Source organism: Brachypodium distachyon, chromosome 2 (genome assembly GCF_000005505.3).
Source record: "Brachypodium distachyon strain Bd21 chromosome 2, Brachypodium_distachyon_v3.0, whole genome shotgun sequence".
In the NCBI taxonomy this organism is placed as follows: domain Eukaryota; kingdom Viridiplantae; phylum Streptophyta; class Magnoliopsida; order Poales; family Poaceae; genus Brachypodium; species Brachypodium distachyon.
In genome coordinates, this window is record NC_016132.3 from 3,897,863 (window position 1) to 3,920,597 (window position 22,735).

General features: G+C 44.2%; 5 protein-coding genes across 12 annotated transcripts; 3 read left to right on the forward strand and 2 right to left on the reverse strand.

Moving 5' to 3' along the window:
• Nucleotides 1-1,946: 1,946 nt before the first annotated feature.
• LOC100833250 lies at nucleotides 1,947-3,114 on the forward strand. Its single transcript, XM_003564428.4, has one exon. The coding sequence runs from the start codon at nucleotides 2,371-2,373 to the stop codon at nucleotides 2,908-2,910; it is 540 nt and encodes a 179-aa protein (XP_003564476.1). The 5' UTR covers nucleotides 1,947-2,370; the 3' UTR covers nucleotides 2,911-3,114.
• Nucleotides 3,115-3,398: 284 nt separating this feature from the next.
• LOC100835086 (polynucleotide 5'-hydroxyl-kinase NOL9) lies at nucleotides 3,399-8,830 on the forward strand. The gene is made up of 9 exons (XM_014899005.2): nucleotides 3,399-3,814; nucleotides 3,899-3,996; nucleotides 4,094-4,127; nucleotides 5,577-5,728; nucleotides 5,846-6,026; nucleotides 6,756-6,936; nucleotides 7,583-7,691; nucleotides 8,207-8,334; nucleotides 8,452-8,830. Exons 1-9 carry the CDS (start codon nucleotides 3,522-3,524, stop codon nucleotides 8,584-8,586), a joined length of 1,311 nt encoding a protein of 436 aa, XP_014754491.1. The 5' UTR covers nucleotides 3,399-3,521; the 3' UTR covers nucleotides 8,587-8,830.
• A 296-nt stretch (nucleotides 8,831-9,126) lies between these two features.
• Nucleotides 9,127-14,206, forward strand: LOC106866198 (protein FAR1-RELATED SEQUENCE 5-like). 7 transcript variants are annotated; one of them, XM_014899003.2, is made up of 4 exons: nucleotides 9,127-10,125; nucleotides 10,619-10,727; nucleotides 11,045-11,508; nucleotides 11,628-14,206. In XM_014899003.2, the coding sequence occupies exon 4, from the start codon at nucleotides 12,249-12,251 to the stop codon at nucleotides 13,737-13,739; it is 1,491 nt and encodes a 496-aa protein (XP_014754489.1). In that variant the 5' UTR covers nucleotides 9,127-10,125; nucleotides 10,619-10,727; nucleotides 11,045-11,508; nucleotides 11,628-12,248; the 3' UTR covers nucleotides 13,740-14,206. The 7 variants fall into 7 exon arrangements, with proteins under 7 accessions (XP_014754489.1, XP_024314157.1, XP_024314160.1 ...); XM_024458389.1 differs by having other exon boundaries at nucleotides 11,079-11,508; XM_024458392.1 differs by having other exon boundaries at nucleotides 9,127-9,774.
• A 690-nt stretch (nucleotides 14,207-14,896) lies between these two features.
• On the reverse strand, nucleotides 14,897-15,790 carry LOC100837857 (17.5 kDa class II heat shock protein). The gene has a single exon (XM_003564440.4). It carries the CDS (start codon nucleotides 15,673-15,675, stop codon nucleotides 15,178-15,180), a length of 498 nt encoding a protein of 165 aa, XP_003564488.1. The 5' UTR covers nucleotides 15,676-15,790; the 3' UTR covers nucleotides 14,897-15,177.
• Nucleotides 15,791-16,772: 982 nt separating this feature from the next.
• On the reverse strand, nucleotides 16,773-22,471 carry LOC100840295 (DEAD-box ATP-dependent RNA helicase 39). Of its 2 annotated transcripts, XM_024458386.1 has the most exons (10): nucleotides 22,004-22,471; nucleotides 21,195-21,290; nucleotides 20,919-21,107; nucleotides 20,682-20,822; nucleotides 20,313-20,453; nucleotides 19,082-19,224; nucleotides 18,241-18,370; nucleotides 18,100-18,148; nucleotides 16,986-17,520; nucleotides 16,773-16,881 (listed from the first exon to the last, which is right to left on the reverse strand). In XM_024458386.1, coding segments are annotated over exons 1-10 (1,878 nt in total). In that variant the 5' UTR covers nucleotides 22,457-22,471; the 3' UTR covers nucleotides 16,773-16,880. The 2 variants fall into 2 exon arrangements, with proteins under 2 accessions (XP_024314154.1, XP_003564496.1); XM_003564448.4 differs by having other exon boundaries at nucleotides 16,803-17,520.
• Between the last annotated feature and the right edge of the window lie 264 nt (nucleotides 22,472-22,735).

Below are 22,735 nucleotides of genomic sequence, written 5' to 3' on the forward strand. Positions count from 1 at the left end.
GTCGCTAAGAACAAACAACATGGCATTTGAAAGGTGGTAAACAACATGACAACTAGGATCAAATAATCTGGTCGCTAGGGACAAAAAACATGGCAATTGTGTCGTGGTAAACAACATAGCAACTAGGATCAAATAACCTTGTCACTAGGGACAAATTAACATGGCAATTGAACGGTGGTAAACAACATGGCAACTAGGTCCAAATAATCCGGTTGCAAGAGACAAAAAACATGGCAACTGTGTGGTGGTAAACAACATGGTAATTATGATCAAATAATCTGGTCACTGGGGGCAAAAAACATGGCAATTTAGCGGTGATAAACGACATGGCAACTAGGATCAAATAATCTGATCGCTATGGACAAAAAACATGGCAATTGTGTTGTGCTAAACAACATGGCAACCAAGATCAAATAACCAAAAAACATGGCGATTGAACGGTGGTAAACAACATGGCAGCTAGCATCAAATAATCTGGTCGCTTGGGGAAAAAATATGGCAATTGAGCGGCGGTAAACAACATGACAAATAGGATCAAATAATCTGATCGCTAGGGACAAAAAACATGGCAATTGAGCGGTCTTAAACAATGTGACAATTATGATCAAATAACGTGGTCGATGGGGGCAAAAATTTACGGCATTGCTTCTATATGGAAGTTTCGAAGACAACTATTTAGAAATAAAACACATTCCATGGATGAAGCAAAATCACAGTGAAGTGTATGGATCGTCAGTACAAAACAAAATCATCTTTCCAACTCCATTTGTTCCTACAGTCATGACAGCCGTGGCCTTTTGACACGATGGTAAGCCGATCAAGCAAATTATGACCTCACAAAATTCATGCAACAAACAAAGTTGTATGCATGTACAATAATCTGAAGATGGCATAAACCAACGGTGGTACATGCAAGCTCATTTGGGTGAGACAAAACGTCGAACACCCTGCGTATACAACGAGCTAGTTTTTAGATGAGCTTTTCACGGTTGATACACAATCAATGTCTCCATGTGGCCAGCTCTGCAGAGAGATGCTTTGCAAATCTCCTACTTGTCATCATCACATAATCTCGACTCGCTCCTCGATCTCCTCAGATTCACACGCTCACACGCAAGAGCCTAGCAGCACTAGCTAGCTCAACCTCATCCATGGCACCATGGATGCAAAAAGAAGGGAAGGAAACAGAAGAAAAGGAGTTCAAAACACCTGCACCTCGCCTGTGGTGCACTGCCGCCGAAGCGCCCGCCCCCTGTTCGGGATTCGGGGGCAGCGTCTGCTCGGCCGCTGTGGTCGCCACCCTGCTTCGACGATGCTCCGCCGCCATGGCCGCGCCCTTCTTCACCACCCGATCCGCCGACCCGCACGCACGCTGCTCCCCCGTCCGTGGCCTCCCTGCTCAGGATTATGCCGCTGCGCCCTATTCCAATCGTGAGGAGAACCAAGGAGCGCTCGCTACCGGAAGAAGGGGATCGAGAGAAGAGATCCAGGAGGAAATGTGATCGGACGGACCAACGGGCGCTGTATAATAAGACCAAGTGGGGCACGTGTCCCACTTAGAATCTCCGATATATTAATAGACTAATTTCTTGTCAAAAGCTTGGTAAAAAAGAACAATGTATACCCTAATTTGAGAAACGGATGGAGTAGAATGTAGAGATTATTTGACATTCTGTTCTCTCTTTGAGCCCACGTATCATGGTCCTTTGCCACCTGTCCGATGTATTATCAACTGACTGTTGGACCTTAGATGTGATTGAAAAAAATGGATCTCCATAAATTAGTGGATACACCGAGCGGTAGCTAGATCCAGACATGCACCGGCATAATTTCATCTTTGGGATCAGAACGTTCGCTAGGGTGAACATTCGCTCCTTCTAAATTCTGTTCATCTTTGCTTTGTAGCAACGCGCCGCGCCAGTTTCTCCTGATTTTGCAACATCTGCCGGCAAATGAAGTCCTTATGCAAAGCAAAACACCATTAAAGTTGATCTGTTCCTGATTTCTTAACTAGCACTACTAGTACCACTTGGTCAGATTTCACGAGTCAGAAGCGTAACCGCGAGCACATCTGAGTACGCGGCGGAAGGGTCAAGCGTCAAACGCGCTTGCCCATTTGCCCGGAAGAACTGCGGCACGGAGTCGTCGCCGCCCTGCCCGCTTCTTCTTCCCTGCGCTTTCCGAGCAGCTGCAGCTCCTCTAGTCCTCTTCTCCTGTACAATTCTCGAGCCGAGCTCAGGATCGCTCAAAGCAACAACAAACAAAGAATCACCTGCCTGCCTCCTCCGATACCCCAATCGCTCCACGCCCCTTCCGCGGGTAGCTCACGCTCTCGACCGACCTTGGGCGCCGCCGACGCAGGCGAGCAACATGGATCCCGCCGCCACGGCCTACCCCGTCGCGCGAGACCCGCCGCCGCGGCCGCCCCCGCAGACGGCGCAGCTGGGCCAGGGCCCGGGGGCGGCCCCCGGCCCGCACCGGACCGGATGGGCCGTCCCAGCGATCCTCTCGCTGGCGATCACCGCGGCCTTCGCGTGGGCCGTGTACCGGGCGCGGCACAGCGGGCGGGACCTGGCCTTCGTCATCACCACCTACTACCTCCTCGCGCTGCTCTACTGCTGCCTCGGCAAGCTCGACCTCCTGCGGGGCCGGGCCATCGACGACCCGGAGCGGCGCCGGACCAGGTTCGCCGTCTGGGCGCTGGCCGTCGCGCTGGGGAACACCGTCGCGATCCGGGTCGCGGACGCCATGCCTTACCTGGCGCTCAAGATCGCCGTCTGGGTCGTCACGGCCGTCGCCATGGGCGTCGCGTTCTACTTCCTCTTCCGCGGCAACATCCGCGCCGCCGACGCCGCCCGCCCGCGGACGGAGAGGGCTCTCCACGAGATGTCCCCGGAGCAGAGGGTGTGAACAAAGTTGTGGAAGTAGTATTAACCAAAGCCATTGTCTCATTATTTTCTTTCTTTTGTCAACTTTGTTTCTGAAACTTATCTTTTGGTGAATTGCTCCGTGGTCGTCAGTGATGTATCGAAATCAACGACCCGATGTCCCGATTGCCGTTCCATTTCTGTAAAGTTTGACTGGTGATTGTATCAACCAGAATTTTCCGTTCCATCTTTGCCATCACTTTCCACGGGCACCACGATACAGTGACGCTTCCCAGTGGGAGAATTGTGGAGAGCACGATACACAAATTTTTTGGTGGCCCGAGCACCGTGGAATTACTAATTTACTGTTTCCAAATATTTTCTACTGTAGCACGGTGAAAAAGAGTTGGAGGATAAATTGAAGATCTCAACAATTTTTACCAATGTAAAAAATGAGTAGTTGGGCTTTGCGGGCCGGTTCGCACCTTTAGGACAACCGCTTCGCTGGGCCTCTCACGGCTTATAGGCGCGGGCAATTTTGCAGCGGCGGCTCCCCAGTTTTGTCTGCTCCCGCACTTCTCCACTCTCCACCGCCGCCGCCGCCACCGACGCATACCCTCGCCGTGCGCCTCGTCCTATTCCTCTCCACCGGCGATGCGGCAATCCCGTCGGACAGTACGCCAGAAGCTGGACTCGTCCCCATCCCCTGCACCTCGTGCCACCGACGCTGCCTCTCCCATGTCAAGCCCCAGCCCGAGCCCTAGAAGCCCTGGCTCCGCCAGTCCTCCGCCAACTCCGGCGCCGGCGGTGATAGTCCCTCCGGACTGGGCATCCGCCAACGCATTTATCTCCTCCGAACTCTCGACTCCGGTCGTCCTCGTTTGCGGCCCCACGAACTGCGGCAAGTCGACCTTCTCCCGCCTCCTCCTCAACTCGCTGCTCCCCAGGTGATCACCCTCATCCAAACCCTATCCAACTCCATCAGCAGTACCAGTATGCTGGTTCTCTGACTATTATTGTTCTTTTGCAAGGCACGGAAGGGTCGGGTATCTGGACACCGACGTGGGGCAGCCAGAGTTCTCACCGCCGGGTTGCCTCTCGCTACACGTCGTCGACGAAGCTATCGCTGGTGTGGATTGTGTGTTAGTCTAGAGGATTTTTGTTTTTGGTTGCTCGGATGCTGGTTCGTTAGCTAACTAACTTGCTGGTTACTGGCTTGTGTGCAGATCTGCAGAACCCTGTTCTACGACAGGCTGAAAGGTATGAAAAATCCTGCTATTCTTCTTGTTATCTTGCGAAATGATGATATCGATTTCCCCTCAGGCTTCGTAGGTTTAGGAGTCCGTGCTTACCGCTTAGTAAGTTCTTATTACCGCTTAGAATAACGTCCACTAGTTGTGGAGAATTTGTTCAACTTTCTTTACTTTCTACAATTGTTGCTTAGGATGTGAAGCGGAAAGTCTTAGCTCTTACTTTTGTTTGTAGCTGCTTGGTCACTGACTTATTCTTGTGCTGCACAGCAAGCGCAAATAGAAATGTGTTTACAAAATTACAAGCTCCAGGTTAGTCACAGGTATAGGAATAGCATCAAATTTGGCTAGGCACCAGACTTTTAACTATAAGCTAAGCCGTAGTTAGCTTGTTCCGAGGGAGTAGCTCTCCCTGCTGTCTTTCTTGGAGCTGCACTGTAATGCCGCATGTACAGCAATATTGCATAAGAATTCAGTGTAATTTTGTGTTCCTCAAGTGCTTCAGAAGCTGAGGTGTCATGGGAAGAGCAACTGTAGGCTGTAGCACACATTGTTCATGCAGAAATGCCAGCCCTAACCTTAGCCAACCGAATATAGAATCTCCCCGTGGAAGTTAAAATACAGAGATGCGGATACAAGATTAGTTAGGAAGTTAACGATACTACCGACAGTATTAAGGACAATAAAAGAAGTCCATGTATGCATCCTCTTACGGCAAGTACCAAGTAGTCACTTTCCCAATCTACTTATTACTTTGCTATCTATTTAGGACTAAGCACTGTCATATGTTTGGATCAAACAATAAAGTATTAGAAGTCCATGTAACCCTCAAGCCTCTCTACCACAGCAGTAAAGAGCCCTGCCAGCAGCTAAATGAGGCTGAGCGCCCAACCCTCTGGCCTCAGACCTGTACTAGATCATGCATATGCTAAATGAGGCTGAGCGCCCAACCCTCTGGCCTCAGACCTGTACTAAATCACGCATATTCCATGGAGCGAGAGAAAACCAGGCAATCTGCAGGAATTTATTCATACTTCACAGTCACTGGTTTCAAGTAGAGAAGTTTGTGTGCAATAAGAAAAAAGAGAGCCATGCATCAACTCCAAAAAAATTCATAACATCAATTGCTCCATGGCACAAGTTAGAATAAAAGAGGAACTTGACCAACACAACGTCAAGCTCAAGGACACATAGAAATTGTGTATAGCTGATGGTTGTAAGTTATCTGTTGACATCTTTTTCTCTTCCAATCGCTGCTTATAAACTGGCTTACTATGTCTCATGTTGTTATTATTATTACCATCAATCACCATAGGTTTGATAAATCTTAGAAATTATCTCATCTGCATCACTAGGTAGCCTTTTAGATTCTGCTGAAGAAAACATTTTTTAATTTGGAATTTTGGAGCTTTTTTTCCTTTCTAATGTCAACACATTTCCCTTATGCTAAACCCACCAGGTGCTTCTTCTTTGGTGATACATCTTCAAAAAGAGATCCAGAAACATATCTGAACTCTTTATTTCTCTTGTATACCTACTTTGTTGAAAAATATCAATGTACTGGGAGTGAAGTGCTTCCTTTAATTGTCAACACTCCTGGATGGGTGAAAGGTATATTAGCAATGATTTTAAGCTGTCCAGCTTTGTTTTACCACACAATGACTTATCTGTGTTTAAATCGTTCAGTGTTCACTGTTCTGAAGGCCCTTCCTTTCCATTTTGATGTAGGTACTGGTTTTGATATGCTTGTAGAGATGCTAAGGTATATATGTCCCACAATTGTTGTTCAGATACGCACCAGAAGGCAGAGAAAGAATCTCCCTGATGGAATGTTTTGGTTGGATGATGAGCAAATGGGACCTAAAGTGATTAAAATTGATGCTGCATGTCACGATTCCTTATCTATATCGTAAGTGAATTTATTTCCCTCAGTTTAATGTTCAAGTCATTGTAACTTGTTTCCAAGTTGAGTAGCTAACAGACAATCAAGTTCCTTGATTGTGTTGTGATGAACATGAGAAGGTCCGAGCCTGGTGGTGAGGATGCTGTTTAGTGTCTAACCTCCATGCTCACCTGGGTTCAAGTCTAGGACCACGAAAGTCTCCATGGTAATTTGATGAATATGGAAACGTGAAACTTGTATGGTGGTTGGGAGACTGTTAGACCTCCCTGCTTACCTCGGCTCAAGTCATAAGAGCAACTCTGATGCCAGTTTCCTTCAGTGAATTCTACAGCTCGTGGACATTACATTTTTTTACCAGTATTCTTTTTTTACCCAAAAATATTCTTGTTGTTGACTTGCTGTAGCAAAGAACGAAAGTATCCATCTCTGGCCAGGACTCACACCTATACATAATCTCGAATTTGCAGACAACAAATGAATCAGGAATAGCAGTAGGAATCACTCACTAATACCTCTCTTTTTTCTCTGTCAAATTTAGCAGAATGCTTTGATATATAGGATAGCATATTTCCAGTAATTTATGCTCTCTCATGTATAGTTTTGTTGGTAAATACATAGTTCCACTACTATTTAGCTTCGCAGTCTCCCACTCTCCCATTCCACATTCATATTCTAGTAAAAGTACTGACATTTGTTTTAACTGAAAAGGGAATGCTAATGTTGATTTTCTTTTAGATCGTTGAAGAGGAAAGATGGGGGTGGAATGCGTGAACGTCGGCTGGTAGAATATTTTAAGCAATGTTTTTCAAGTGACATATCAGTAGCAACAAATAAAGAGCTTGCTTATGCCTTAGCATCACTCCCACCCTATGAAGTATTATTTTCAGATGTCAAAGTTATACATCTTCATTGCGAGGTTAGTTCTCTCTCTCCTTACTACAATCTGGAGCATAACCTGATACACTTTCTTTACTGTTCACTTACTTTTAGTTTACAATAAGACTAGTATCATTTGTTTGCTTAGTTTAGTAGCCCCTCAACCTGTAGCCAGAAATGTAAGCATCAACACCTCAGTCATTGTCACTTCTGCAACCAATTCTTACAACATTTGTGAGTGATGGGCAACAACTTACATCGCTATGTTCTCTACCTTCAAGATTAGTCATGACCTGCCACTAACACATTACTTGACCGGAGTGGAACCCGAACCTTAATGTCGGTTAAAGGATGTTAGAGTACATTGAATCTAGCAGTACTCTGCAAAGTAAAACATGATGCTGACCAAGCATGCAAGGACAGTTCATCAAAGAGTTGATCAAATGATTCTAGACTAGAAGTGCTTATGCAATTGAAGTACCGTCATATGATAGATCAGTTTTCTGTAACATGTTGAGCTAGCTGCTGAATTATCTTGTTGTCTTATTAAGAATGTGCAGTATTCACATGCTAAAAAAATCCACCCTATGTGTTCTTCCATTGGTGATAAAGGAGGGTGGGAAACTGAAGTTTTTGTGATTGCAGATAGTGAAAATTACATTCTGTTTACTATACTTTCTTTGTAGGTACCTCGTACAGAGATATGGCGTAGTCTTAATGCTACTATAGTTGGCTTGGCAATTAGTTCTGACACACCTGAGACAGCCCATGCAATTCCTTGGTGTGTTGGTCTTGGTACTCTCTCTCTCTCTCATGCACATATATTGGTGATAAGTGCAACAACCATTGAAAATTGCAGCATAAGCTTCCTGTTTGGCTGCATTAAATAACCATTCATTAAGTTCAGATGAGTTTGGGTGTATGGTTGGTATTCTTCAGATAATCATGGGTTATTAAGACAAGTTAAAAAGGTTAATAAGAAGCTATCAAGCAAGCATAGATTTCGTCTTGCACATTTTAGTTACTAAAAAATTCTCACCAAGGCCACTCTTGTACCCTTATGTTGGGAGTTAGATAGAACACAAAGTTGTGAGCAAAAAATAGCTGTTAAATAAGGCGAAGCAAATAAGCAGTAGCACTTGTTTTATGCAGTGATAGTTTAAGCAACTCATAATTCTGCTGGTTCTCTGTTACGGTCATGAATTTGTAACTGATTAATAACCATCGTAAGCTGGTCAGTTGACAATAGCAGGTCCGACTTCTATATTGAACTACGTTGACATTGGTTTATACTTTATACACCTGCCCAGGTATTGTCAGAGGTATTGATGTGCAACGAGGTCTGTTATACGTGATCACTCCTGTTCCTGTTGAGCGTCTTCAAAGTGTAGACCTGCTGCTGCAGGGGCTCATCCTGATACCGAGATCTCTTCTGCAGGTAACCTCACTTTGCCCTGGCGAGAGTTTTTCAAGCTTAATTAAGAGGAAATGAGTAGCGGTGATAAGAGTCATGCATTAGAAGTCAAGTTTAAATGTACGTTTAATTTGAACGCAGGTCAAGGGATGTGTTTCTCCGTACATGTCCACAAATGTGCGGGATAAGATAACAGCGAAGGATTTGTACGCAAAGAATCTAAATAGCCCTCTGGTCAGAGAGAACGGCAAGTCCGATTCTGAAGCAGACATGTAGAATGCATCATGTTCGTCTCTTCGTCTATTGATATCTGTGGCTCATAAGTATGTTTGACATGTTGGAACAGAAAATTTTGACAGTAGGTTTTGCTTATTTTATCTACCCGCTAGCAATGTTTTGGCCCTGTCTGAAGATTGTCTGCCTGTTGCTGTGTGTGCCCCAGTGATAATCCTCTGTATCTAATTACTAACCTATTTCTCTCAGCATTTTAGTGTCTATTTTTTAAAGTGGTTTTTATCTATATCTAAGTAGCGGACATCCATTAACCTATTTCTTTCAACATGCAGCCTATCCACCCCAGCCCCTTGCCACATCAGCATTTTAGTGTCTCTTTATTTTTTAAAGTGGTTTTTATAATCAATTTATAAAGAAAACCGATTGATTAATGGGATCCCTCGATTAATTCCCCACTTTGTAGGCCCATACATGCGGTCCACAAAGTAAGCCTACTTCTATCCAGGAAAAAAATATCTCAGCATTGTGCTTCTTCTTCCCACTCCCTCTTCCTTTGTAGGCCCATACATGCGGTCCACAAAGTAAACCTACTTCTATCTAGGAAAAAATATCTCAGCACTGTGCTTCTTCTTCCCACTCCCTCTTCGTATTCTCCCCCACTGGCAGCCATTAATTTCTGCAAGAACCCAAACGCCGTTTCACACTCATCCAAATCCCCACGATCTTGAAAATATCATTCTAATTAACTCATGTTTGTCTTCTCCCCTTCCCTGCCTCTTCGTCTCTTCTTCATTGACCATTTCCCGTCACCAGCGACAAGCGCCCTTCCGCCTCCTGTGTCCTCTCTGCACTTTCTCCTGCCTATATCTCACCTCGATCCTTCCTTCCACAGGTCTCCTCCCACACCGAAGCCAACCCAACCACAAAATGCCATACCCTGCCATTAGTCTTCTCCGCGCTGGATGCCGATGGGGCAGTAGGACAGATTCGTCTTCTCCGCTATGGCCGCTGATGGGGCACTAATACGGCACATGGCTGTACAGTCGCTGCCCATGGCAGCGATCTAGACGACCAAAGGCCGGCACCCTCAAGCATCATCTCTATTTTACCTTTATCTCCGGCCCATCACATAGATATCCTATCTGGTTCTCCGTCCTCTTTGATGTTGTTACTTCACAGGTTTTCACATCTCTGTGTCCTCCCGGTCTTCGACTACTCTGCATACTCCTGGTTCGTCTATTTTTATGCGTGAGCTTTGCTGATTACTGCAGATCTCATTTCGAGTTAGGCCGTTGATTCCCTGCCTCTTTTTTTCTGCTCTGAAGCATTTAGAATTTGATCTCCTCAGAGACATTCTACCCTTCTATTCTACAATATCGATCGGTCTGAGGTCTTCTATGCTAGGCACTGCAGACTAATCGAAGACATTCTTTAAACTATTGGTTAACAAGTTTTAGTAAGTGGTGGAGGAGGTATCTTCATTCTTTTCAGATTTAGCATTCCGAAGATATATTCAGTGCTAAACTGCCCATGGGTGTATCAGTAACGAAAATCCTAAATTGTTGGGCTACAAAAAAATTGGTATGTCTTTGCCAAATCTTCCGTATAAGTTGGATTGTTTTTTCTCATTTATGTTGCGCATATACTTCGGGGGCTACAGGCAGATTAGATTGTAGATACGCAGGTAAGTAAAACCATGCGTCATGCCATGTTGTCCATACTGATTGAGTCAAAGAATTTGAGGAAATCTCCATACTATTGAACCTGGCCAATGCCTTTTGGATGGAAAAACAAATGTTGAGTTATTCCCTGACTTATGTTTTGTAAATAGGGCAGTGCTACTATATTTTTATTTCAATCTCTCTAATTCTTATACTCTCTCCGTCCAACAAAGGATGTCTCAACTTTCATTAATTTTGAATGCATCTATATACTAAATTATGTCTACATACATCTAAATTTTAACAAACTTGAGACATCTTTTGTTGGACGGAGGGAGTATTTGTATACGGACTACTTGCATCTTTGTAATATAATCATTTTTCATTTTAACTAACATTACTCTGTATTATAGTTGATGCACAGATTTCCTGCAGCAACGCGCGGGGCATTGGCTAGTTTCTAACAGAGCCTGGGTGCTCATTCCTGGCTGAAGAAGAAAAGGACTCGTCAAGAAAGCTCATGTAGGTCACACTTTGTAGTCCCTCTGTTTTGTACTAATTGACGTCGTTGTAGCCTCCCTCATCTTTTTTCCAACAAACTGCCCTATACTCAATGTCTGCAAGAATCTCTATGCTTTAAGTGATTCTTGTGCTCAAATTTGAAAATATATTTTCTATTCGGAGAAAGCTGAAGAAGTCAGCTTTAACAAATAAACCCATGCGTACAAAATCACGGAGTTAGCATCACGGAGTTAGCACCGATCATGGTCTTGTAGAATGGCTTCTTACATCTTTTGAAGGAAACACATAGAGATCTGACCGGGTGTCAATTGATACAGATTTAAGTGGAACTTTCATTTATTGATTCAACAGCATGAATTTAAAGCAATCCACGCAGCAGTTCCGGGGACAAAACTAGGGATTCAGTGAAGTTGTGCAGTGAAGTCACGGACAGACTTTACCCTTCTTATCAGCCGTCCAAACCAGATCCAAGGGACAAGATGGAATCAAGACAAAATACGCACATGACTGCAGCTTTCGGGACTCATCCGGCAGAGAGAAAAAGGCGGGGTGGGTTCCCGCGGGAAAGGGGCGTGAGCCAGGCCAAAATTTCACCCAGGCGGGATCTGCAGAGCTCCGCTCACCGCGCCTCGCGGGGGCGGGATTTGCTCACCTCGTCAGTGGGCACGTCTACGCGCAGAGGAGGTTGACGCGGCGCTGCGGGGAAGGAGAAGAAAGGTGGGCTGCGGCAGGAGGAGTCAGGCACGTTGGCGCCGCCGTGGAGGAGAAGACTGGACCGAAGGTATGCTCCTGCTTAAATCAGTTAGATTTAGAGTTCAGTGCTGATTGTTGTGTAGTTTTGAGTGTTTTCCCTTTGCAATTGGTACACTGATAATGGGTTGTTGGCTTAAAATTGGGCAGACTTTGTAGTATAATTGGGACGTCCGTATAATTGTGGGTGTTGTGCAATGGCAAATTCTGTTAAGGGGATTTCTGAAGTTGGTATGAGATTCAGAAATCTAGATGAGGCTTGGATGTTTTGGGTAGCATATGGGGGTCATGCAGGTTTTGAGGTGAGGAAAAGGTGGACTAATAAGAGCAAACTAGATGGTAAAGTGACATCATGCAGATATGTATGTGCCAACGAAGGTTATCGTAAAAAAGTTGAAAGAGAATCTGTTCGGAAGCATTTTAGAGCTGAAACAAGAACTAATTGTCATGCTAGAACGACTCTTCAATTGGATCGAGGCTCTGGAAATTTTAATGTAATTGATGTAGTTCTTGAACATAATCACTTCCTTCACCTGCCACAAACACGTCACCTCATGGCTTCCCAAAGGAAAATTTCAGAATTTCAAACTTTTGAAATTGAAGCTGCCGATGATTCTGGAATTGGACCAAAAGCTGCATATGAGCTTGCTTCTCATCAAGTTGGTGGACCATTTAATCTCGGTTACACTTGTCGTGACCATAAAAATCTTTTGCAAAGCAAGAGGCAAAGGGAGTTGGCTTTTGGTCAGGTGGGCATGTTGAAGTACTTTCATGACAAAATTGTTGAAAACCCATCATTTCAATGCTTTGCAGCTAGATTGTGAGGAGCACATAACAAACATTTTTTGGGTAGATGCTAAAATGATGCTAGACTATGCACATTTTGGTGATGTTGTCACTTTCGGCACCACTTTTGGCACAAACAAGGAATATCGGCCATTTGGGGTTTTTCTTAGTCTCAATCAGTTTAGGAAAACTACTGTTTTTGGTGCTGCACTGTTGTTTGATGAGACATTTTTCTCATTTAAATGGCTCTTTGACACTTTTCTGGCTGCACATAATGGAAGGCAACCTAGAACTATTTATACCGATCAAGATGCTACAATGGGAAAAGCTGTAAAGGTTGTGTTCACAGAAGCATATCATGGACTTTGTACCTTTCACATAATGCAAAATGCTGTCAGACATGTATCTCCAATTAAGGGTGAAGAGGATGATGAGAACGAACAGGGTGAAGACAAAGAATCACATATTCTCACTGATTTTGCAGCTTGTATGTATGAATATGAGGACAGGGCAATATTTGAAGAAGCATTTGCCAACATGAGGTGCAAAGTGCATAAGCAAACTTGGTTGGATAGTATTTACAAAGTAAAAGAACAATGGGCTGAATTTATGAGAGATGTTTTCAGTTTGGGAGTGAGAAGTACACAACTAAGTGAGAGTTCCAACAATTCATTGAAGAACCATCTGAAATCTGATTTCCATATTGTTAGATTTTTGAAGCATTTTGAAAGGACAGTGGAAGTAAAAAGAAGCAAGGAGCTGGAATCTGAATTTGAAGCAAGGAAAAAAATACCAGCAATCAAGATGAGCACGCCTATGTTGGTACAAGCAAGAAAAGTGTACACTCCAATTATTTTTGAAGCTTTTCAAGGTGAGTATGAAAGATCCATGGCTGCATGCACTAGAGTATTGGATGAAAATAAATATGCTGTCGCTATTGGTAATTTGCATGGTGATTACACATTTGAGGATGAGTGCATTGTGACAGCTGATCTTTTGAACCAAAATGCAACATGTGCATGTGGAATGTTTGAAAGGGCAGGAATATTGTGCGGACATGGACTGAAAGTTCTTGATTTGATGAACATAAAGACATTGCCGCAACATTATGTCTTGAAGAGATGGACTAGAGAAGCACGTAAAGGAAGTATATTGGACAAGCAAGGAAGAGATGTGATAGAAAATCCAAAACTAGAAGCCATGCTTCGGTACAAGAAACTATCTTATAAATTTCACAATTTGGCACGTAAAGCATCCTACTCTACTGCATGTTGTTTTTTGTTAGAAAATGCACTTGATTCCCTTGGCCCACAAGTAGAGGATAAACCAAAAGTACCTACTAGTCCTATTAGTGAACCAAGTAATGAGCAAGAAAATGCTGACCCAAATGTGCAGCAAACAGATGACTTGCTAAGAGCTTCACAACTGAAGAAAAAAGTGGTTCAATCCAAACATAAGAAGAGAACTAGAACTTGACTTGATAAGTTGCGAAAGGACAAGCGGAAGCTAACCAAACCTGTCGTTGCAAGCAAAAAAGGAGCAAAGGTACAACCTCAAGTAGAAGTGGAGAATGATGCCCGAAAGGAAGAACCAAACGTGAAAAATGATGAGTACAATGTTATTGGTAGTTTTACCCAGCTCATCACAGCTCCTACTATTTGTGATGATACTCTTTATGGTGAGGATCTATTCTAGTGTCTACATGTCGTGGTTACATGTTATTTTGAGGGTTAACTATAGTTTGTTGGATGTATTTTGGGGGCTAACCATAGTATTTTGTGGCCTAAATGTACAAGTGAAATGGCCTAATGTATTAGAAACTGGATGTATTTTCGGTTCAGTTTTCGGTTCAGATTTCCAATGTAATTAGTGGCCCCTCAAGTGCTACAGACTCAGTATGAAGTTGTAGAAAATTTCAGTGTTAAGGTTCAGATTTGCTTCAATTTTTGCTTGTGTTATTGGTTTAGTTTTTCTCCTCATAATATGTTCACTTCTTATATTTATAATCTGCTCAGTGATGCAGTTTTTTCTTTTGTTATTGGCGTACTCCAATATGTTCAGATTTGCTTCTCTTTGTTCAGAATCTGTAAGCCAATATGTTCAGATTTGCTTCTCTTTGTTCAGAATCTGTAAGCCTTTTTTCTCTCTGCGGATGGAGTCCCGAAAGCAACAAGTCATGGACGTATTTTGCCTTGGTTCCATCTTGTCCCTTGGATCTGGTTTGGACGGCTGATAAGAAAAGTCAAGTCTGTCCGTGACTTCACTGAATCCCAGTCCACAAAACTATGTGAAACGGAGCTATGTTTGCTTTTTTGATAAGCTTCTTGTTGACCAAATTCATGTGGATTGATCCTATATTTCCTTTTTTTACAGGAAGAAGAGGTTTTATTACTCAGCCAATAGGGGTTACATTCTTGGTTGGTTCACTGTAGTTGAGATCCCCAGTGCGGTTTGAAGAACAAATTTCATGTGGATTGATCCTAGATTAATTTCCTTGGATGATCTTTAGTTCAAGTTCTCATATTGCTTTGCACAACATTGGCAGAGATCGTACTTCTATTAGCGAAATTTTGACAAACTTGAAGTACCATTTTGTCGACAAACGCTAGTTTAAAATAACAAAAAATCAGTCGTTAACCCGCAAACTCGCTTCTTAATTTTCAGATAAAAGATGGCCAAGAGATTCATACATTTATTCAGGCAAAGCAGGTGAACCGAAACAGCAAACCATCACCACCGTCCTTGCGAACCGACAAGACAACCTCAGATAAACCGTACCAGGAGTACTACGCAGTAAGCAAGCAGAAAATTAAAAACAGAGACACATCACTCATCACCGGGGTCCGGGAACTCGTTCTCGACACTATCCACTCAGCTTCGATCCGATACGATGTGCCACACGGGAGGGGCGAGCTCACGCGACCTGGACGTTGATGGTCTTGGGCTTCTTGGGCTCTGGCGGCGGCAGCTTGTCGACGTTGACGGTGAGCACGCCGTCGCGGCAGACGGCGGAGATCTTGTCCATGTCGGCGTTCTCCGGCAGCACGAACTTGCGCATGAACTTGCCCATGCGGCGCTCCATGCGCAGGTACTTGGCGTCCTCCTTCTCCTCCCTGCGCCGCTCGCCGCTGATCACCAGCACCCGCTCGTCCTCCACCTGCACCTTGATGTCGCCGGACCCCAGCCCGGGCATGTCCACCACGAACGCGTACGCGCCGGGGAGCTCCTTCACGTCCGCCGGGGTGGCCGCCATGGCGCGCGCGTCGCGGACGTAGGCACGCGTCGGGCCCTGCTTCTCGACGCCGCCCGCGCCGCCGCCAACGCCGCCCGTGGACTCGCCGTCGGGGATGTCCAGCAGGTGCTGCAGCGCCGTCATCAGCGGGGTCTCCAGCCCGAACATCCTGCCCTCCATTCTCTCTCTCGCTTGGCTGATCTCGATCGGTCTCCTTGGATTGGACTGCTTTTGGTTGGATTCTTGATTTGCTTTGATGGTGACGAAGTGGGAGGAGGGGGAATTATATAGGTGGTGGGAGATGGGGGAGCCTGGAAGGTTGTCGAAGGTGGTAGAATGCGCGCGGCGCGGCGGGCGAGTGTTTTACGGGAAGACTGTGAACTGATGGAGAAAGTTCTAGAGATTTCGTCGCATTCGGTGGTCTTTCTTTCTGTAGACCGGCTGGCTTTGCGGGACCCATTGTCATCGGGTGAGAGGTGTGATCTGTCTTGACAAGTGTCCCGTTTCTGGCGCGGATTGAAGCAGCCTGCGGTTTCCGGATATTCTATTTTTTTTAGCTGGACTTTCGGATATTTTGGCTCTCCAGAACTTTCTCGTGTCTTCTTCTCCAATGGTACCATCCGAGCCAAATTTCACTTTACTGAGAACGAGCACTTGGTTCGGTGGTGGGAGGTGGCAGCGGCCACGCCACCCACCCGGGCAGGAACCAGGATTTCGTCAAGACCATGCCGTTCCGCCAAATCGTTAGAATTAGCGAGCTAAGACCCAGACCAAATCATGAAATCACCGAAATTATCAAAGAGAAAACCTTCTACGCCCGGCCCTTGCTGCGCCTCTGCACCCGGGTTGGTGTCTCACCTGGGGGTGTTTCGAGGCTTCGGAAGTTTCTTAAGACGTGTAGTGTATAAGTTGTAGATCTTGTTAGGTACATGGCTGTGGTGCGTGTGCTTGTGCGTCTGATCAGAGGACTAAAATAAAATCACTTTACTATATACTACGTGTAAAAACATAGTGTTTGTGATCACTCAGATCCATAATAAGTGTTTTTGATTTAGTACAATTTTGTACTTAAACTGTACTAAATGAACGATATTTAATAAGTGTCGTTGATTTAGTACAGACACAATGAATAAGGTTTGGCCTTCTCTAAGACCCTGTTTGTCTGGACTTCAGCTTCAACTTTTGATGCTTCTAGTTCTCTAAAAATCACTTCTCCCGTTTACACATGAAGCTGAAAAACACGTCCGAAGGTGCTTCCTACATCTTCTGGAGAGAGATTAAAACAAGATGTAAGACTGCATTCACCATTCATGGATACTAGAGCACATGTTAACTCCAACAGCAAAAAGATCTCGTGGGAACATTCTTCAGTTCTTCATAAGTCTCCTTTAAAGAAAAGAAAAACTCATTGTAAGCTACAAAAGGAAAATGGTAGAAAACAAGTCATCGATATGTACAGGTTGCGCAATCCAAAATTTCAGAGGGATTACTATGAAGCCTGCGCTGACTTCCCAGTGCTACGCCCTCTGAATCCAACCACGCTAAGCTTACGTCCTAGCTTATTCAGAGCATCTCCTTTCCGGCCCTCTGGCTTTGGTCTGCTGCCACTGCTCTTTCCAACCTTAACCCCGCCCTTGCTAACCGATTTCACCGGCTTGGCCTTTCCGGCCTCTGCTGGCTTAGACTTGGGTTGGTTCTTAGCCGGCGAGCGCTTTCTGGACGAAGATGGCTGGTTCTTGGTTGACGAGCGCTTTCTGGTCGAAGTTGTATCCTTGATGGCAACTTTTGGTGACCTTCTTGAAAGTGTGATTCCTCTCTTGCCCTTCTGACGAGAATCTCTTGGAGCATCTGATCTCCTTACCAACGTTGAATTCCTTCCTCTGGTGCTTGGATTTTGTGGGTTGGCAGCCACCCTCCTGACATTGCTAGTTGTGAGAGCATCCAAGCTCTCGTTTTTCTTCATGGCGTCTTCAATCCGTGTAGCTAAAGGCACATCTTTCTTCGTGACAAGGCTTGTGACTTTCCCTGCATTAGGCACATGAGTATTGGCATGAAAGGCGAGAACACATAGTACCTGCCTCTTTACCCGAAGACTAACCAGTTACAATCACAATCCACAAATCAGTGAGAATGGCAGAAATATCATATCTTTGTTCGACGATCTCTTATCATCTCACTTCAAACCAAAATAATTGCATAACGCTGATTTACATATTACATTCCAATCCCAAGTTCTTAACTACTGTCACCTATTTCCAGTGGCAGGGCTGGCATATAACCATTGATTCAGTTTTTGTCTTGCACATTAATGAAGATTTACACTATAAACAAAGGAACTGAACCCAACAATCTGGTTTTCTAACTTCGCCACTGCCTATTTCTCTAGATTAGACCCTGTTTGTACTTAGATGATCAATATATCTTTTTACTGCATCTAAACTGCAATAAGAATTTTTAGAATTCTCAGCGGAGCACGCATGCAAGCGTTATTGGTATGCAAGGTCAAGAAGAGATCATATTGAATGTAGCATTGCAGTGCAATACCTGATCAAGGTGAGAATAGAAAATGACTATGTGTCAGTTACAGCAAACAAGTGAGTATACCTTTGGCTCCCATACGTGCAGTTCTTCCCGTTCTGTGGAGGTAATCAATCTATAATTGCAAAATTTACCAGAATAATAAGAATCCTTGAGGTGTAAATTTACTCAGAACAGACATTAAAGGAAGATGGAACCAACACATACAGAGTTTTTTGGGAAGTCAAACATGATGACATGGTCAACCTCCAAGTCAAGTCCTCTAGCTGCCAGATCAGTGCAGACTAATGTTGGGCAATCCCCCTCTTCATTCCTAAACTTGTTCAGGTTCTCAACTCTACAGTAAGTTTAAAACTAGAAGCACTCAGCATAATTCAAGTAAAATCGTGTGAATTTTATTTTTCCTCTTCTGTCAAGGTAAATGGTTATTAGCAGCCTAAATTAGACTACTCCCTCCGATCCATATTACTTGTCAAAATATTACATGTATCTAGACGCTTTTTAGGCATAGATACATCCATATTTGGGCAAATTTGAGACAATTAATATGGATCGGAGGGAGTATAACAATATCGTAAGAATAGCAACCACCTAACACCTGTATTACTTAATCACTAGTTCATAAAATAAAGCAGTAGGTATACTACCACCATACCTAAACAAATGGCTTTACACATAAACTTGGTGTGTCAGTCCAGAACCAAATTATGTGGCCATATGTGACGCATATATTCCATCCTCAATAAGTTAATGATGAAATTTACCTATACAAATTAAGTTCACTCTAGTCATGTGCTTCTATGATCTACATGTGGTGATGTATTTACTGGGAAAAGTAAATAGCATAAGGCATGACTGGCATAACTAGGCAGTCAGGCCAGTGACTAATCGAATCTTGAAAAATTCCAATAAAATGATACACCCGCTGCATCACCTTCTATGGTGGGAAAACGAAATTGGGAGTTGGAACAGTTACCGAGTTACACTAGAGTTATCCTTTTATTCAAAATATCATATGGCAGGAACACATTTAGGCAAACTGACAGACCTCTCTTCAGCAGGAACCTCTCCATGGTAATTCACAGTAGATATCTGGTTTTCGGTGAGAAAATGGTCCACTGCACGACTTGAATTCAAAGTGTTACAGAACACCATAACTTTATTTCCCTTTGCTAAGCTTGGCTCAAGAACCTGCAATAACAAAATCCTTCAGTATCTCGTGCATTTGACACAATACTAGCAAGAAAGGAGCATCAAGTGTGCACTACTGATTTGTGGAGCAAAATTTTCCACATATGGACAAAATGGAGATATAAGATCTTGCTAGATAACCTTGAAACAAAATATATATTTCGCCGCAGAAAAAAAAGAAACGAAATACATATTGCAGGTTTGTTTATCTTACTCTCGTTTTGGCTATGTCCTCTGTGTGCATTTTGACCATTAGACCAAATGTAAAAGCCACATCCACACATGCCATCACAAAGTGTGCTTTGTGTTTTCATGACGAAGGCACGAAGCAAATGCTATGGCTCGATTTATGGGAATTTAGTTTGAAGGGAAGGCTTAGCTCTTGAGGATGACATTGACACTTAAAGGAGAAAGGGCACATCACATAGAAAGAACGATCCATTTAATTCATTGCTTGATTCGACAGATTACCTCCTATGGGTTTACATAGCAACCAACTCAACTCATCTCTAGGACCCCTAACTGAGAACAGATCATTTAGACAACTCTTGTATCTAGGGTTTTTACCAGCTTACAACTTGTCTGAATAAGAATGGTTGATCCTCATTGGACTAGGGACTACCAACATGGGACATTGGCTTGACTGGACTAACCAAATCCAATACGACTTGTCGAGTGAAGGCTGAGTCGTCCACCCCTTTTGCTAACCATGGTGGTGGCAGAGTGAGTCTCCCCTTCTGGGCCCACCACTGGTACTCTAAGCACAAAAGAGTACTACTAGTCTACTAATAATCCCTACTGGCAAGTTCAGGCCACAGGTCCAAGAACCTAAAGGTGTCGTTTCAGCAGAAGAAAGATCACTCAGGTGAGTAAACTCTCCAGATTCAGTATCGTCTGTACTACTTGATTCATGAATGTCATTTCTTAATATCGGGTAGCCCATTGTTAACCCCATTAAACTGTATCAACAAAAAGATATATAAACAAATGAAGAATTTAATGGACACCCCTCCAATTTGAAGCTAGCTTGCATCAAGACACATTTGTATGCACACAGAGGACAGGAGGGGAAACAGAGTTCAACAAACCTGCAAGAGAGCCTCAAGTTTGTTTTCTGAACCAGAAAGTTTGATGAAGTCATGCCGCGCAGTTGCAATCCTCTTCTGAAAGGTTGATGTCCGTAAATGCACAATACCTTCAAATTCCTCGTCAATCAGTTTTTGTACTGCCTGCAGTAGAAGGGTGGTCAATAAAGGATATTAAAAGTTCAGAATCGTGGACAAAAAATTACCGGCTTGAGCATCAGTACTAAGTAATTTGAAAGAGGTAAAACATGGTTCTTTACAAAGAGAGAAGTTTGTCTTAAAAATTAAAATATTCGATGGAAGATTAACAAGATAGCACATCATGTCTATTAAGCTACATAGGATTTGCTGGACAACTGATCAGAATTAAACCTTGGTCATGGTAGCAGACACTAAGACGGTCTGGAAACCTTGATCACCAGGCTTTGAAGCACGGTTCTTCAAAGGAGCGAGAAACTTCCGTATGTCTTCTCCAAAGCCTTGGTCAAACATTGTATCTGCCTCATCCAGAACCTGCAATGCAGATAAATAAACAGATTCAAAGAAATTATGACATCATGAAATTTTTTGCAGGATGGTAACTTTTTTTGTAATAACTCAGGAACACACCAGATATTTAATGTCACCGTAAACGATATTACCCTCCTTAATATGATCAAGGATCCTTCCAGGTGTCCCAACAACCATGTCAACAGGCATGTTCAAAGAATCTTCCTGGGGTCTTAAACGAGTGCCTCCACTAACCATCGTTGACCGAAAACGTGCATGATGGCTTATGGACTTTGCAACACGAAAGACCTGCCATTTGCGATTATCACATGATCAACAGCCAATGACAGAGAGATAACATCATAGTTAAAAAAAGGTGTTCAAATCACTGCTAACCTGCTCAGTCAGTTCCCTTGTCGGGCACAAAACTACTGCTCTTGGCCTCCTTGGTTTCAATGACATACCCAACGTTGCTTCATCGTGACGCAGGAGCTACACAAATCGAAGAGCTACCATGGTTACTGAACCTTCTGGATATAACTTAGAAAGTACTTTATGTCTTAATTCACAGGCGATAATCAGATCAGAGTGCTAAATTCAAAAGAAGAAACATCCATTTCGCCTGATTGGACTCTACCATTCTTTTTTTTTCTCAATGAAAAATGGAGCCATGTGATTGCAGAAACAAGACGGAGCTAGATCCATTTTCATTTCCTGACTTCTGGAAGATGCAATGGAGCTAGTACGTACCTGAAGGGTATAAGTTTCCAGTTTTAATTTTTCCCTGGACCGCAACCAGGCCATTGATTTCCTATAAACAACTGATCCAAATTTCTATAAATCCTTAGTTTTATCATACTGATTATAATTTATCACAAGTTTTAGCTTCAACCATATAGCTCATAAAGTAATTCTTACATAATACATCCCCTTTCCCCTGAGACTTCTGAACTAATTACTCGTAGTATTTTCTGTTCAACACTTACATGCTACTCAAATACTGAACTGCCTCACTCTTGTAATGGTCTCCAGATGCTAAGCATGACATATTAATAGGCCCTCTCTGTAACTGGAGTGGCTAGAAATGAGACTCTCTGGTATGAGTTATGCATAACGGCATTACTATATCACCAGACACATGCTGCAATGTCGCTCTTTATTACACGGTTTTTTCCCCTTCAAATCAACAAAGCCAATCCATGTACCTGAACAAGAGGGAGCAAGTAGGCGAGCGTCTTCCCAGAGCCAGTGTGGGAGCCAAGCACTACGCTGGTGCCGGAAAGCACGGCAGGCACGCCGACGCACTGGATCTCGGTGGGCTTGGAGATGCCCGCCTCCCGCATCGCGGCCATCACCTCCTCCTCCAGCCCAAGCTCCTCGAAGCTGTCCGCCTCAACAATCCGCTGCTGCTGCTGGGGGTGTTGCGAGCCCCTGTCCCCGCCCCGGGCCCTCTCCCTGGGCGGCGGTTTCGGGGGGCCGGGGGATGAGTCCTTGAGGTGGCGGAGGCGGAGGCGCTCGAGGAGGAGCTCGTGGCGGGGAGGGGGCGCAGGAGCCGTGAGGGTGGGGGCGGCGGTGGAGAGGGCGGCGCGGAGGATGCGGAGGCGGAGAGGGGAGGGGCGGGAGAGGAGGAGGCATCGGCCGGCGGCGGCCATCGCCATGGGGGAGCGGGGAGGGTTTAGATTAGGAGAAAGGGGCGGGGGGTTTTGCGAGAGGAATGGAAGGGTGAGGTCGAGGATAAGAGAGAGCAGTGCAGTGATGGAAGAGAAGGGAGCAGTTGTCTGAACGCCCTTGGTGCACGAATCTCAAGGCATGTCTTCTTGTTTTGTTGCTGCTTAAACATGGCTGAAAATCTCTAGTACTGTCTATCCTTCGCTTCTGCTTCCTCGGTCTCGAAATAAGTCACGGGATTTGTATAAGCTGAGGAAGTAGATTTTTTT

Bases quoted from the DNA above. Each gene is read 5' to 3' on its own strand.
- LOC100835086 (XM_014899005.2), top strand. From the start codon at position 3,522: ATGCGGCAATCCCGTCGGACAGTACGCCAGAAGCTGGACTCGTCCCCA. The intron at 3,815-3,898 runs GTGATCACCCTC...TTCTTTTGCAAG, and splicing joins CTCAACTCGCTGCTCCCCAG to GCACGGAAGGGTCGGGTATC. The intron at 4,128-5,576 runs GTATGAAAAATC...TAAACCCACCAG, and splicing joins GTTCTACGACAGGCTGAAAG to GTGCTTCTTCTTTGGTGATA.
- LOC100837857 (XM_003564440.4), bottom strand. From the start codon at position 15,675: ATGGAGGGCAGGATGTTCGGGCTGGAGACCCCGCTGATGACGGCGCTG.
- LOC100840295 (XM_024458386.1), bottom strand. From the start codon at position 22,456: ATGGCGATGGCCGCCGCCGGCCGATGCCTCCTCCTCTCCCGCCCCTCC. The intron at 21,291-22,003 runs GTACATGGATTG...CGATTTGTGTAG, and splicing joins ACTTGCTCCCTCTTGTTCAG to CTCCTGCGTCACGATGAAGC. The intron at 21,108-21,194 runs GTTAGCAGTGAT...CGCAAATGGCAG, and splicing joins CAAGGGAACTGACTGAGCAG to GTCTTTCGTGTTGCAAAGTC.
- LOC100833250 (XM_003564428.4), top strand. From the start codon at position 2,371: ATGGATCCCGCCGCCACGGCCTACCCCGTCGCGCGAGACCCGCCGCCG.
- LOC106866198 (XM_024458387.1), top strand. From the start codon at position 12,249: ATGACAAAATTGTTGAAAACCCATCATTTCAATGCTTTGCAGCTAGAT.